This window comes from Macaca mulatta, chromosome 13, assembly GCF_049350105.2.
Source record: "Macaca mulatta isolate MMU2019108-1 chromosome 13, T2T-MMU8v2.0, whole genome shotgun sequence".
NCBI lineage: Eukaryota > Metazoa > Chordata > Mammalia > Primates > Cercopithecidae > Macaca > Macaca mulatta.
The window spans coordinates 121136477-121152895 of NC_133418.1; the positions used below are offsets into that span (position 1 = coordinate 121136477).

The 16419-nt window shown below is 43.7% G+C and overlaps 3 protein-coding genes across 3 annotated transcripts in view; 1 reads left to right on the forward strand and 2 right to left on the reverse strand.

Annotated features, from left to right (window-relative positions):
- The window catches only part of DCDC2C (doublecortin domain containing 2C), an 84329-nt gene extending 72905 nt beyond the window's left edge, over positions 1 to 11424 (reverse strand). Inside the window, exons 1-2 of the mRNA XM_077960191.1 lie at positions 11138 to 11424; positions 6918 to 6969 (exon numbers count right to left, since the gene is read on the reverse strand). Of these exons, the coding sequence (XP_077816317.1) occupies positions 6918 to 6969; positions 11138 to 11424 (339 nt within the window). The remainder of the gene's footprint in view (positions 1 to 6917; positions 6970 to 11137) is intronic.
- EIPR1 (EARP complex and GARP complex interacting protein 1) overlaps positions 1 to 16419 on the forward strand; it is a 608423-nt gene that overhangs the window by 74483 nt on the left and 517521 nt on the right. The gene's annotated exons all lie outside the window — the stretch shown is intronic.
- ALLC (allantoicase) overlaps positions 12928 to 16419 on the reverse strand; it is a 30998-nt gene continuing 27506 nt past the window's right edge. Inside the window, exons 10-11 of the mRNA XM_001097806.5 lie at positions 13958 to 14082; positions 12928 to 13236 (exon numbers count right to left, since the gene is read on the reverse strand). Of these exons, the coding sequence (XP_001097806.1) occupies positions 13036 to 13236; positions 13958 to 14082 (326 nt within the window). The 3' untranslated portion in view covers positions 12928 to 13035. The remainder of the gene's footprint in view (positions 13237 to 13957; positions 14083 to 16419) is intronic.

A 16419-nucleotide genomic window follows, 5' to 3' on the forward strand; every position in this document is an offset into this window, starting at 1 on the left:
AAATTTGGATAGGATGAACTACAATTTAAAGGCATTATGAATAATAACAGCACCAACTACTTATTGAGCTCTTGCTGTATGTCAGAAGCACCAGGCAAAGTGATTTACAAAGATCATCTCACTGAATCCTGCCCACATTGTGACAGATACCATTTTAGATCAATCCCTACAGATCTAATCCCGGGATGACATAACACGAATCATTTAGCCATTTCTCTATTGGTGGACATTCAGGTTGTCCCTAGCATTTTGTAATTTAAAAACAAAATGCTACTATAAACATCCTTAAACTCCAGTGTGTGAATAGACCAAGGCCTATCGAGCTGGAACTGGTGCAGGAAGGGCTGCACACGGCCTTAACTTCCAACAAGGTCTCCAGGAGCTTTTAGGGCTGAGGCAGGCAGCTCCCCTGACCCTGGGCGCCTGGGATGCAGCTGTTCTCAACTCACCCTAGAAAGAGGTGGAGCAGCAGAGGGGGAAGGCTCTCATTCTGGTGCTCTTCCTACGGAAGCTCCCCCAGCCCCTCGCATGGATCATGGAGAACCCTGTGCCCCATCCTGCTGGCTCCCTGCATTTTCCCTGGGGGAGCTGCTTTGCACCTTCACTCAAGACACTGGGGGGGTGCCTTCCGCTGCCACTGCACACCAGGGTTCTCTTTCTGTGATGTAAGTGCTTGAACATCTATCAAAAAAAAAATTCCTACGATGCCTTAATTCTTTGAATTAAATAGAAGAAATTCATTTAATACTAGCAAGTTGTACAAAAAGCAGTCATGAGTCTTTTCCTGGGAAAAGAGTGGGAGAAATTCTGGAGTCATTCCTAGAATGCTTGGTTTTAGTCCAAGCTCTACTGCAAACGAGCCACCCAACTGCAGATGGTGCTTAACCTTTCTTGAACTATTTATTCATCTTTTAAATGGCAGGTATTAAGGCCTGCTCTGCCTCACTCACACGGTTGCTATTTTTCCATTTTTGCAGATGAGACTATAGGTGTGAAAACATGCTGAGAACGTAAGCCACACAACATTCCACGTTAAAAGAAAGGAAACTTCTGGACATTGAACACAATGATGAAGCATTCAAGGACTGACATGACTCCAATGCACAGTGTGATGTGCAGGTATCTCAGCCCTGGCTACGTGAATATGGCCACATACAAAATCAGCAGCATGGGGGACTCACAAAGAAATCCATGAAGTCCTAGCACTTGGCATCTGACCAAAGCATTTCTATTTCTGGAACGTAATATACAAGGAAAACAAGCAAAGACAAGTCTCTATTTCTGAGACAGGATTTCACTCTGTTGCTCAGGCTGGAGTGCAGTTGTGCAATCATAGCTCACTGCATCCTCAAACGCCTGGGCTCAAGCAATCCCCCCACCTCAGCTTCCCACATGCCACCATGCCTGGATAACTGTTTGTTTGTTTTACTTTTTGTAGAGATAGGGTCTTGCTGGTCGAGAATTCCTGGGCTCAAGTAATTCTCCCATCTTGGCCTCCCAAAGTGCTGGGATTACAGGTGTGAGCCACAGCACCTGGCCAACAAGTCTTTTAGTTCATTAAGTATTATACTGTCTCTGGGATCATAGGTGCATCCCCACAAGCCACAAGGCAGGCAAACTGTGGTTTAGTAAGTAGTATTAATGCCATTAGGTCCTGTGACCAGTTAGCTCTGTGTTCTCGTATGGGACGGCAGGACACAGCTCTGAATCTCAGCTACTCTTACAGTCCCCTCCAGGCACAGCAGAGTTCTTGGAGTGAATCACGTGTGTCAGCCAAAGCTCTTGGAGGTGGTTCCAACTCATTCAGGGCTGGCTCCACCATTGACCTATGTCCAAGCAAACGCTTGTCCCACCAAGACAAGCATTTACACAACAAACAATAATAACTGCAAACCCTTTTTAGAGGCGACTACTTCCACAAAAAGAAATGGGGGCAGGATCATGAGCATCAGGCGCTTCCAGGCCCTGCACACTGACATGATACTGCTCCATCCCCACGACCCCAGACGGTGGTGTTGGGCATCTCACGCACTGTCGGAAGCCATGTCAGTTTTCAGAAATACTATGGAATCCAATCCAGAAGTAAATAGTAAGGAGATTAAAATAATGCATGTTAATTCTACTTCTCTATAAATAATCATTTATGTAAACAAACGTGTCTCCACAAAGGGTCCGTTACATTATATCACTGTTTAAAATAGCAAAAAGGCAAAAGTCTGCTCAAAGAGGATGGGCTAAATAATTATGATAAATTCACATGGTGGAATAGTTTTCAGGCATTAAAAATCATGTCTTCCTACAGCAGGCACTAGGTTGTGGGCACTCATTCTATGAGGCTATAGTTACCCAAAAGAGTTTAAAAATTATTTTTGCTGAGGATAATGGCTTCCAACTCCACCCATGTCCCTGCAAAGAACAGGGTCTTGATTCAATGCCATCCCCATTAAACTACCAATGACTTTCTTCACAGAATTGGAAAAAACTGCTTTAAAGTTCATATGGAGCCAAAAAAGACCCCACATTGCCAAGACAATCCTAAGTCAAAAGAACAAAGCTGGAGGCATCACGCTACCTGACTTCAAACTGTACTACAAGGCTACAGTAACCAAAACAGCATAGTACTGGTACCAAAACAGAGATATAGACCAATGGAACAGAACAGAGTCCTCAGAAATAATACCACACATCTACAGCCATCTGATCTTTGACAAACCTGACAAAAACAAGAAATGGGGAAAGGATTCCCTATTTAATAAATGGTGCTGGGAAAATTGGCTAGCCATAAGTAGAAAGCTGAAACTGGATCCTTTCCTTACTCCTTATACAAAAATTAATTCAAGATGGATTAGAGACTTAAATGTTAAACCTAAAACCATAAAAACCCTAGAAGAAAACCTAGGTAATACCATTCAGGACATAGGCATGGGCAAGGACTTCATGTCTAAGACACCAAAAGCAATGGCAACAAAAGCCATAATTGACAAATGGGATCTAATTAAACTAAAGAGCTTCTGCACAGCAAAAGAAACTACCATCAGAGTGAACAGGCAACCTACAGAATGAGAGAAAATTTTTGCAACCTACTCATCTGACAAAGGGCTAATATCCAGAACCTACAAAGAACTCAAACAAATTTACGAGAAAAAAAACAAACAACCCCATCAAAAGTGGGCAAAGGATATGAATAGACATTTCTCAAAAGAAGACACGCATACAGCCAACAGGCACATGAAAAAATGCTCGTCATCACTGGCCATCAGAGAAATGCAAATCAAAACCACAATGAGATACCATCTCACACCAGTTAGAATGGCAATCATTAAAGTCAGGAAACAACCAGTGCTGGAGAGGATGTGAAGAAATAGGAACACTTTTACACTGTTGGTGGGATTGTAAACTGGTTCAACCATTGTGGAAAACAGTATGGCGATTCCTCAAGGATCTAGAACTAAAAATACTATATGACCCAGCCATCCCATTACTGGGTATATACCCAAAGGATTATAAATCATGCTGCTATAAAGACACATGCACACGTATGTTTATTGCGGCACTATTCACAATAGCAAAGACTTGGAATCAACCCAAATGTCCATCAGTGACAGACTGGATTAAGAAAATGTAGCACATATACACAATGGAATACTATGCAGCCATAAAAAAAGATGAGTTCATGTCCTTTGTAGGGACATGGATGCAGCTAGAAACCATCATTCTCAGCAAACTATTGCAAGAACAGAAAACCAAACACTGCATGTTCTCACTCATAGGTGGGAATTGAACAATGAGATCACTTGGACTCTGGAAAGGGAACATCACACACCGGGGCCTACTATGGGGAGGGGGAGTGGGGAGGGATGGCATTGGGAGTTATACCTGATGTAAATGACGAGTTGATGGGTGCTGACGAGTTGATGGGTGCAGCACACCAACATGGCACAAGTATACATATGTAACAAACCTACACGTTGTGCACATGTACCCTAGAACTTAAAGTATAATAAAAAAAAAAAAAAAGAACATAGTCTTATTCTTTTTTATGGCTGCATAGTATTCCATGGTGTATATGTACCACATTTTCTTTATCCAGTCTGTCACTGATGGGCATTTAGGTTGGTTCCATGTCTTTTCTATTGTGAATAGTGCTGCAGCGAACATACATGTGCATGTATCTTTATGACAGGATGATTTATATTCCCTTGGGTATATACCCAGTAATGGGATTGCTGGGCCACATGCTATTTCTGCCTCTAGGTCTTTGAGCAGTCACCATGCTGTCTTCCACAATGGTTGAACTAATTTACACTCCCCACCACCAACAGCGTAAAAGCGTTCTCTTTCTCCACAACCTTGCCAGCATCTGTTGTTTTTTGACTTTTTAATAATAGCAGAATGGCTATTTTTAAAAAGTTAAAAAACAGAAGGTGCTGGTGAGACTGTGGAGAAAAGGGAATGCTTATACACTATTGCTGGGAATGTAATTAGTTCAGCTACTGTGCAGGGCCATTGGAGGCCTCTCAAAGAACTTAAAACAGAACTACCATTCAAAAAAGAAAATAAACATTCTACCAAAAAGACACATGCACTCATACGTTCATTGCAGCACTATTGACTGTAGCAAAGTCACTGAATCAACCTTGTGCCCATTAGCGGTGGCCTGGATAAAGAAAATGTGGTACATATACACCATGGAATACTATGCAGCCATAAAAAAAGAACATGGATGCAGCTGAAGCCATTGTCCTAAGTGAATTAACACAGGAACAGAGAACCAAATACTCCATGTTCCCACCTATAAGTGGGAGCTAAACAGTAGGTACTCATGGGTATAAAGATGATGACAGTAGACACTAGGGACTAATATTAATAGATGGGGGAGGGAGGGAATGGGGCAAGGGTTGAAAAACTAACTATTGGATACTATGCTCCCTGCCTTGGTGACAGAATAAATTATACCCCAAACCTCAGCATCACACAAGTACTCATGCAGGGACATGGATGGAGTTGGAAGCCATTATCCTCAGCAAACTAATGCAGGAACAGAAAACCAATCACCACATGTCCTCACTTGTAAGTGGGAACTGAATGATAAGAATACGTGGACACAGGGAGGGGAACAAACACACTGGCGCCTGTCAGAGAGGAGGAATGAGGGGAGGGAGAGCATCAGGAAGAGTAGCTAAAGGATGCTGGGATTCATACCTAGGTGATGGGATGATCTGTGCAGCAAACCACCATGCCACATGTTTACCTATGGAACAAACCTGTACATCCTGCACATGCACTCCTGAACTTAAAATAAAAGTTGAAGAAAAAATATTAAATAATTTTTAAATAGCCATTCTGACTGGTGTGAGATGGTATCTCACCGTAGTTTTGATTTTCTGCACAGTATTTTTGACACCTCTCTCAATGAGAACTATGTTTATAATCACATTTTTGAAATGAACAAAGTGGAAATTCAAAAATAAAAAAAAATTTAAACTTTTTTGGGTAACTATAGCCTCATAGAGTGAGTGCCCAGCAACCTAATCCCTGCCCTAGGAGGACAAGGCCAGCGTGGGTGTGGAAACCCTGGTATGCCTGCTCAGCATTTCATGTCTGTAGACCAAGGCTTCCTCTACTAGAAAAAAAGAAGTTTTGACAAGATAGTCTGAAATTTCCTCCCTGTCCTAAAATATTCCCTTTTAAGTCATATCTTATTTGAATCACTGAAATATGCAAAGGATGAACTGAGACTCAAACTCTAACAAGTGTTCTCAAGGGTGATTTCAGAATTGTTGCTTAATCCCACTCCCAGCCCCACATGGAAGAGGGAAAACAGGTAAAAGGTGTCAGGATGATCACAAATCATTTCCACGCTCTTTATTAAGGTAGCCCTGAAATTCAGTGACTGCCAGAATTGCTTTCTAGTTGGAAACTTGCCCTCTCGTCCTTGGCAAGTTACAATTTAAGGTGAGTAAAGTAATACATTTGACTTATTTTAACTGCCCTCAAGGGCAGACTCCAAGAAAGCAGCAGAACGATTCTGCAAGCTGGTGCTTGTGAACAATGCTGGGGCTACTGGCGTGTCCTGCATGGAGCTCTGGGTGGCCCTCCAAAGACACAGAGAAGAGCAGCTTCTGTCAGATGTAGAGGGAAGCACTTAACTAGTGCTGGCGCATTCTATGTATTTTATCATTTAGTCCTTACAAAAAGCTTCTGAGGTATCTATTATCATCTCCATTTTACAGGTGAGAAGATTTAAGAACAGCAATATTGCAACTCAGAGAAGTAGATGCCCTCAAAATAACTCACTTGTGTAATAATCCACAAAATAAGTCCATTTTAAGTAAAAACGTTAAATTCTAAATATCAACAGACTATCTGACTTAAAACTGTGGTTTTTATTGCTTATAAAAAAGGAATGTCTCTTTAAACAAATTAAATGGTTATTTTTACTAAGAATCAAGTGATAAGAACGGTGTGATGGAATGTTCTGTCCTGTAGACCTCATAAATGTCTATCAAGTACAAAAATGTTGAGAACTTGGGACAAATCTTTAAATTTAGCATTATAATTAGCTTCAACATTGCATAACTCTAAATAACTTTTCCTGAGACCTGTCTTTTCAAACCCCCCCAAAACAAAAGGAAAATGAAAACTTCAATTAATTGCACAGTGTGCCTCAAAGATGACTATCTCCCTCCGCACATCTTAGCCTCTCTTCACTGCCTTCCGCCACTTGGTTACTTAAGTGCTTTGACAAGTATGAAAAGCTTGCACAGCATGTTCTCACTTCAAGAGCAACACAGCTCTGCAGGCATTCCCTTCTAAACATTGCTTCTGTAAAACTTCCATTATTCTATGCCGACATTTACATTTTTACCAAGTTGGCCAATTTATTCCATTATTAGTTGGTAGAAGCGAACACTTACTTCCTTCAACTTCCTTATCTTTGCAGGTTTTCGGGGAACTATATGAATATAACTGCAAAAGAAGAAAGAAGAAAACATCATTAGAAGGAAGATATTTACACAGAAAGTTCCAGACTCTTTAGAAATGAGTCCTTTTCCGGCTTAATAGATACAACCCCACAGCAATTTGGAACTAGAATCTAAAATTGTCTCGGTGTTAGAATCCACATCAGAATACAATAGCAATGCTGTTGTAGGACAGTTTTCACACTGGGTACCACTGGCACTGCCCCTTGAAAGTGTCTCTTAAGTGACATTGCTTTCCCTCATGTAATTTTATTAAAGAGAAACCTGAGAAATCATCGAATTCAACAGCATTTTTTAACCAGGTTGCTGAAGGCCCAGAACTGCAAGCTCATCAGTGTTCCCATGACAGGCTAAGGTCGGACCAGAAACCCAGACTCTCCTCCAGCTCCTCTGCAGCCCCACTGCTCCCTCCTGGTTCACAGAAATTCAACACTGCTCCCCTTTTGCCAAAACTGCAAACTGGAAAAGAGTCACCAGCATAAAATGTGTCTGAGCCCTACTAACGCAATGTTTTTTTACTGTTGGGGACTTTGGGGACTTCCATGTTCCTCAAAAATAAAATGTTTTCAGGGTAATAAATAATACCTTCAAATTTATATGTGATACTAAGGTTTCTTCCTGATTTAAAAAAAATACGTATTTGAGATTGTTATTATTTTTGATAGTCTTAGCAATATTTAGAGAAGGGTCAACTTATACTGGTAAATAGAAGGGGAAGAAATAACTAAGTGTTCAATAAAGAGTCACAGACGCAGATCCCCACAGAAACTGGTCAAGTAAATGATGACACTCGCCAAGGGTGGTCTCAGGGACTGGTGGGGGCTGTGGCCAGTGGGAGCGTCCCTTCCCTTCTGGGGTGGACAGGGCCTCACACATCCAGATAGTGGAGATGCGCGCAACTACAACCAAGTCCTCTGAACAATCAAATCCTCTATTTTTTCCAAGGGAGACCAAAAGTTCATATTATTACATGAATTCTCCCAAATATAAAATGCTGCAGCCAACTCAAATCTTCGAAAATTGTGTGAACCAAACAAAACATGGCTGCTGGCTGAGTTTGGCCTGAGCCTCTCCACTTGCCTGGAGGCCCTTGTAGCCACTCTTCACTAGCTAGTCTAGTTTTCATCTTTTCCAAATAAATATTTTAAATTTGTTCTAAATTCCCAAATTCCATCTTTGTTTATGAACACTAACCTCCCAAATGAGACATCTGACTTTCATTACATGGAACCAAAAAATAAAATTTAACACAGAAAAACACATAAAAAGATCCTACAAAAACACAAAATACTATTTATTATTTCAATGTTGCGCTCCCAAGAACATACAAAAACAGAAAGAAAAGACAAATAGTTCCTCAGAGAGCCCATGACCTGAGGTCTTTAACCCAGGCACTTAGAGAAGCCTGCTGGGTGGGCTTGGCATGCCTTGAGGTGGGCAGGGAGTGGGTCTGTGAAGCTGAGATGGGACCAGCAGATGCAAGCTCCCTCCTGGCTACTTCCAGAGAACAAAGGAAGAGAAGAAACCATCCATGAGAACCAGTGCCAGGCACTTTACCGTACGGCATTCATTCCATTCTCCCAACCATACCGCAGAATGGATGTTAAGCCTGCTTTATTGATGAGGACACCAAGTCTTGGAGAGGTTATTTAACTTGTTAAACATTACTCAGGTAGAGAAAGCCAGGATTAAATTCCACCAGTCTCTGGCTCTGAGGCTCTGAAGCCAGCATTCCTGTCATCTATCACAACTTTTCCTCTTTCTCCTGTCATCTGCTAGTTCCCAGGTACAAATGGGTGGCCAGGGAGATGAGAAGAAAAAGCTGGGTTGAGGAAGAATGAGGATGGTTTGATTCAAATAGCACATTTACACTCATGTCTCAGCAACCAGCTCTAAGGTAAACAGGGTAATGTTCCTAAGCATTCAAATTCTTTGGGGTCCCGCCCCTAAACACACACAGACACATACACGCACACACACACATGCGTGCACACATACGCAACACCCTGATTTAGATTTTGTTGTAAATATGACTTTCTCCACAAAAGAAATATTAATTCTAGGCTATAAAGCCTAGACACTTTAAATTGTTTTGAAAAGTAAATATTATAATATTTTGTTTTATAAAGAAAAAAATTATGTTCTTTGGGTCTCAAATTATTTTATTCCAGGAAATGTCTGAGTAATGATTGGATATTGGATAGATTTGTTGATGTTTGTCTTTTTAATGCACCATCTCGAAACCACTATTACGAGGGGAGCTCCCGGATCACTAACATATCAACAGGCTTCACTTCAAAGTCCATTTGCTGGTGACACAATTAGAATATTGTTTTCCGGTGAAAATTAATTGCACTGCTCAATGGTTTAGCAATTACAGAATATAAATTTCCAAGAGCTAGTTTACTTTACTAATACCAGTGAAAATCCAGCCACACTTTTCAGAGCTTTGCTCACCAAAGTCTGAATTCCAATTTCATACTCAATGACCTAAAAGAAACTGAAGAAAAGGAACCCCACGTGCTCTCTGTGTTGACCTTCACATGCAGACACGGCTCATCTATTTTACAGTACTGAAGATGCATGGATAATAGATAACGCAAAATAACCCAGGCTGTCTGCCACACGGACCCTAATTCCCCTCCCTCTGCAGTGGGTGACATGTCTTTCCTCCCAAAAAGTAATCATAAACAGTAAAAGCACTAGGAAGAAAAACATCTCAATTTTTTCTCAATACTTTTGCTACATGTCCAAAACATTTTAAATAAACTAGGAGACTGGAGACTCTCTCCACAAAACTGGAGGTATAACAGGGTCTGCTGGAAAACGCCTAGCCCCACAGCAAGAGGAAAGAGGAACATCTCCCAGGCATGCTCCAGGCTTCGTGGCAGGCGCTTGGTATGTCTCCTTCCCCGTTTGCTAACATGTAACATAGGCCAGTTTTACAAGGAAATGTCTTAGGATAAAGTTAAATACTTTTCATTATATGTGTATCAAAAAGGACTTTAAAGTCAGTTTTTGTAGAAATATACTATTTAATTGTAAAACAACACTCAGCACTGGATCCTGGGTGAGATGTCTGTTCTAGATATTGACATCATCTGCCTCGCCCAGAAAAAATAATCACAAATTACATGGCTCTAAAGGAATATAATTTTGTCCACGAATTCTCATACATAACAGGATTATCATAGTAATAAATTTCACTCTGAAATATGCTAATCCAGATTCTACCTCTTAGCAACTGTGATGCCTGTGACTTACGATTTTTCTTCAGAAACAACTGAATAGTAAATTCTCATCTTTGCAAATACCACTAAGAATTTGGAACCATACACCAGCCCTCACACTAAATCCTACTACTTTTTCAAAAAACAACAAACAAAACTCAAGATGCTGATTTAATTCAGAGCATTTTTGAACTGGGAGCATTTGAAAGAAAATGGAAATCCTCTCTGGGCAATCTCACTTTTATCTCAGCCCTCGAAGAATGTCCCTACACAAAGCTATACAAAAGGAGTAGTTCACAGTCAAAAAATAAGGACACCTACAAGGAAATAAAGGACCAGGAGAGAAAAGCAGCTGAGATCACAGAAAGCAGACACAGGCTGCAAGAACGGGATTACAGACACAAACCGAGGGAGGGCAATAGTCTCATTAATTAAAGGCAAGCTTGAAAATGCACGCAGGCCCAGGTGATGAACACAGAGTTAGAGGGGCCACCCTGAGCGATTTCAAATGGGAACTGCCCAACCCGCCCCATTCCCAGGCTCTGCCCCCACGTCCCCCATGTCCCTCCCCCCGCCCTTACGCCCCTCTCCACACACCCCCCCCCCCGTTTCTGCCCCATGCCCCTCCCCCCCACGCCCTCCGGGCAGTCTCTGGAGCCGTCCTGATTCGCCCTGCCCTGCCCCATAGGAAGGGGCCCTGGGGGTAGGGCTGCCTCGGCTTCGCCCCCAGAAAACCACGTGGCCTGGGGCGGCCTGACTCCGGCGGTGCTTGACCCACTCCAAAGACGGGCGCCTGAGCCGGGAGGGAAGCCTGGAGAGGACACCTCGGGGGCACGGCCCTGACCACGCTCAGACCCAAGAGGGCGCGGGGGGCGCGGGGGGCGCGGGGGGCGCGGGGGGCGCGGGGGGCGCGGGCGCACTTACTCGAGCTCCTTGAAGCGCTCGCGGCCCGCCGCCACGTACTTGCCGCCCGCCTGCAGCGCGTCCAGCTCCAGCACCCGGTGCCCACGCGTGGGCGTGAAGAGGCGGCGCACGCCGAACGGGACGTCCACCTGCTCCGTGAGCTGCTCCAGCAGCGCCTCGAAGGTGGCCGCGCGGCGCCGCGACAGCACGAACTTCTTGCCCACGTAGAACGGGTCCCCGTTGCGGTACACCACGATGGTCTTGGCGGGCGTGGTGTCCACCAGCGCGGAGGGCCCGCGGGTGCCCATGGCCGCGCCCCGCTCCTCGCTCGCCGGGGCCGGGAGGCTGCAGAGCTGCGCCCAGGCCCAGGCACCCCCGACGGAAGGTCCTCTCCAGCCGCGGGCGCGGGACGGGGACTGGACGGGGCTGCTAGGCGGGCGGAGGCTGCGTGTTGACGCGACCCTGGGCGATTGTGACCGCCTGGCCGCCAGGGCGAGGGGCGCGAGGCTGGGGCAGGAGGGGGGCAGCGGGGAGCCCGGGCAGGTGAGGGGCGGCACCGGGCAGGGACAGGTGATTGGGTAACGGGGAGACCAAGCAGGTGAGACAGGTGAGGGGGCAACGCGGAGCCCGGGGAGGTGACTGGCGTGAAGGCAGAGCCCAGGAAAAGGAGGAGGAGGAGGCCAGAATGATTGTGCTGCGCTCCCTGGGACGCCCACCGTGCCCCCTCCCCCTACACTCACCGCCCTCCTCTGTAGAAGCGGTAGAGAGGGGCGTTATGGAGGGACCAGGACCATATTGACAATCAACACTGGATGGGTGCTGGGAGCTGCTTCACATTTTTGAACCTCTGTTTCTTTGATCTTGGGTTGAATTTGACCGGTTCAGACACAAAATCTTCTAGGACTCCTGGCCCAGAGTGGAGAATTTGAGCTTTTCCACCAGAGGAGGAGCTGTGCAGAGCCACTGGAGCTTGTGAGGGGCAGCGCTATAGCCACTGGTGTGCAGTGTCAGGCGTGTGCCATTCAGAACGCACCCTCAATGTGGTTAAGAATGATTCAAAGGGAGAGGGGATCTTTGGAAGAATCGTTCCTACTCTGGGTAATAGCTCCTCCTCTGGTGGAAAAGCTCAAATTCTCCACTCTGGGATGCAGCTGGAAACCATCATTCTTAGCAAACTATCACAAGAACAGAAAACCAAACACCGCATGTTCTCACTCATAGGTGGGAACTGAACAATGAGATCACTTGGACTCTGGAAAGGGAACATCACACACCGGGGCCTATCATGGGGAGGGGGGAGGGGGGAGGGGGGAGGGATTGCATTGGGAGTTATACCTGATGTAAATGACGAGTTGATGGGTGCAGCACACCAACAAGGCACAAGTATACATATGTAACAAACCTGCACGTTATGCACATGTACCCTACAACTTAAAGTATAATATTAATAAATAAATTAAAAAAAAAAAAAGAAAGATTTAGTGACAACTAAAACAAGCCTGGAGTGTTCCAAAGAAAAATAAGCAGGTTAGTTAAAAAAAAAAAAAAAAAAAGATAGGCCAGTCCTCTTGAGTGATTCTAGAAATATATTTTCCCAAAGGTTTTGATGAGCTTGACAAAGTTTCAAAGACAGTAGGCTACATGTTATAGCTGGAAGTCCACACCGAAGGTACAGAATATTGATACTATCAATATCAATATCTTATAATGCTAAAAAAAAAAAAAGTAGTTCCTTAGAGACCACCATTCACAGCCATAGCCAGTATGTAAGCTACCAAATGCCTCATAGCAACATTAAATACAGAGATCCATTTATGAGATGACCACTTTATTAAATCACCAGGTGTTCAAAACACTTGAAAAGAAGACTATGACTGGGAAATTCCTGCTGTGTGTCTGACACCGGGACTTTGTGTGTGTTAAGGGTTTGCTTTGAAGCCCACCGAGAACTTCATCATGGGCTTCTCCCGGGGCCTCAGGAGGCAGATGGAGCTGGGGAAGCCCCGGAGCCGAAGGCGGCTCACTCCCCCGTCGGGGACGATGGTGAGCCTGGCGTGAGTGATGACATCTTGGAGCTCCAGGGTCAGGCTATCGAACAGGTGACTTTGGTTGGGAGACAGCTGAAAAGCAAGCAGATGCAGAGGTCCTAGTCTGTTAACAGGGCTTGTGTGGCCGAATGAGCCCACGCCCCAGGCAAACCTTTGGCTTGGACTTAAGCGAAGGGGCTTTAAAATAAGTTATTAATTGATGATAATTTGGCTTTCCATGAAAATCTGCTAGTAGGGATAGGATGCCCAAATAATACATGAATAATCAGGCCCCAATAAACAATTGATGGGCAACCTAAATGCCCACCAATTGTTTCTCATAGTTGATTATACATAAGCAAATTGATAAGAAAATGAAAGAAGAGATCATCTTGGTCTCTCCCAGAGATTATTCCCTATCTTTACATGGGAGCAGCTCTCACCTCCAGCCTGACCCTCTTTCTAAATCAAAGAAGACACTTGTGGAATATCTCAGAGCGTCCACCTGCAGGTCCATTATAGCTTTAAATGTGCTAGTAGCCCCTTCTACAAAGTTAAACATAATGCAGAGACATGTTTCCATGTATGTATTCTGAGCACGTAACAATTTTGTTCTAACAAAATTTGGAAATACTAAAGTGGAGAGAAATAGAGCCTTTCTTCTTATTTAAGTTTTCAGATAGGGGTTTTAAGCCTCATTCATTTCACCATTAAACTGAGCAGAAACCTTGGAGTGTATCCTAATCCTTCAAAAGAGAATCTTAGGGAAATAGCATAGTCTGAGTGCTGGCTCCTAATAACATGCCACACGAACCTTGGTCACTGGAAGCAGTGGTTTCCACTTGTGGGCCGGGAGAATCCACTTTTGCTTGATCATGTCTTCTTCTTCCTGAGTGGTCAGGACGCATCCATCCACTTTACAGCTGTCAGGAGCATTGCCTGTTGGAGCAAAACACAGCATGATTTTCTGCCCTCATTTACATTCAGTTTGGCATATAGGACATCATGCTTTTTTAATAAGATCAAAAACCCAGCAAAGAATAAGTCCCTGCTCTTCCTGAGCAAAAGCAAAGGTATGAAGTATGTGAGAGAAGGAACAAACTGGTTTGTGATGCTCAGATTGCCTCATGAAATAGACATTTCTTTTTCAGAAGACTCAGAAGCAGTCCACCATATGTGAAGGGGCTGGCGCATTTCAGTTTGAATGTATAGCGTTCTCACTTTGAAATCTGAATGTATTTGATAAGCTTCCTCAATTGCAGATTTAATTACTTGCAGACTGCTATGTGGCTCATCTGAAATTATTATGAAGCTGGAAAATATTTTCCTATGACATATTTCTTAACATGACAATCAAAAGAAAATACTGAGTTTTATGTTAGCTAGCGCTGGGCACCAGCCACACACATGTATTTGGGAATTTCTGAGTCATCTTCAGGTGAGAGTATATGGTCCTGAGATTCTTCTCTCTTTGGAATATCATAGGAATTGTGTGCTCAGTGGGGTTAGAGGACCTTGGGGGGAAGGTCCCACTGTCTTTGAGAAGAGATAACTTCTGTTGGGGCTCTTTAGGATCGACAGAGTAGGAGCTGCTAATTAAGAACCCTGGAAAAGAGGAGGCTGTGGCTCACATGCCCCCTTTGTGGCCCATCTCTCAAAACGGTGGTCTCCACGGTGGGCGAACATGCCCCTGGGGTACATACGGACACAAAGGACGCAGGAAGAGAACACTAGAGCTGCTATTTCTATTTGTCTGATATACATACATATGCGAATGTATATTAAGCTTTGTGTATTTGATATAACTTACCATATTATTGCTATAAGTGGATACCGCCATGATCCCTCATTTCCATTACAGTCATTATATTGTATGTACCAGAGGTATTCTGAATGATCGACAGTGGTAGATTCATGACCTGTTGCAGTTTTGGGTGCCTGCTTAAGTGGATATACTGTTTGTTATCTAGTTTTATCTAAAGCATCCCTCACAAAAATAAGTAAGTTATTTTAAACCATTCGTGCAGAGAACTGTGGATTAAATATACCACAAAAAATGCAAGTATGTATGAACAAGAAAATCCAGAACTGCCATTTCACCTGACCCTCAGTCAGCCACATTGAAAAGTAAAAACCATGGCCACATAACCGGATCTAAAATGCAGTCTTAAAAAAAACAAGCAATGGGGAAATGACTCCCAATTCAATAAATGGTGCTGGGATAACTGACTAGCCATATGCAGAAGATTGAAACAGGACCCCTTCCTTACACCATATATAAAAATCAAGATGGATTAAAGACTTAAATGTAAAACCCAAAACTATAAACACCCTGGAAGATAACTTAGGAAATACCATTCTGGACATAGGAACTGGCAAAGATTTCACGATGAAGATGCCAAAAGCAATTGCAACAAAAGCAAAAAAAAAAAAAAAAAGACAAATGGGATCTGATTAAAGAGCTTCTGCACAGCAAAATAAACTGTCAACAGAGTAAAGAGACAACCTACGGAATGGGAGAAAATATTTGCAACCTATGCTTCTGACAAAGGTCAAATATCCAGAATCTATAAGGAATTTAAACAAATTTACAATCAAAAAACAATCCCATTAAAAAGTGGGCCAAGGACATAAACAGATGCTTCTCAAAAGAAGACGTACATGCAGCCGGCTGGGCGCGGTGGCTCACGCCTGTAATCCCAGCACTTTGGGAGGCCAAGGTGGGCGGATCACAAGGTCAGGAGATCGAGACCACGGTGAAACCCCGTCTCTACTAAAAATACAAAAAAATTAGCCGGGCGCGGTTGTGGGCGCCTGTAGTCCCAGCTACTCGGGAGGCTGAGGCAGGAGAATGGCGTGAACCCGGGAGGCGGAGCTTGCAGTGAGCCGAGATCGCGCCACTGCACTCCAGCCTGGGCGACAGAGCGAGACTCCGTCTCAAAAAAAAAAAAAAAAAAAAAAAAAGAAGACGTACATGCAGCCAACAAGCATATGAAAAAATGGCCGACATCACTAATCATTAGAGAAATGCACATCAAAACCACTGGGAGATACAATCTCACACCAGTCAGAATGGCTGTTTTGAAAAAATCAAAAAATAACAGTTGCTGACAAGGTGGTGGAGAAAAGGAACATGTATACACTGCTGATGGGAGCGTAAGTTCGGCCATTATGGAAGATGTTGTGGCGATTCCTCAGAGAACTAAAAACAGAATTACCATTTGACTTAGCAACCCCATTATTGGTATATAACCAAAGGAATATAAATCATTCTGC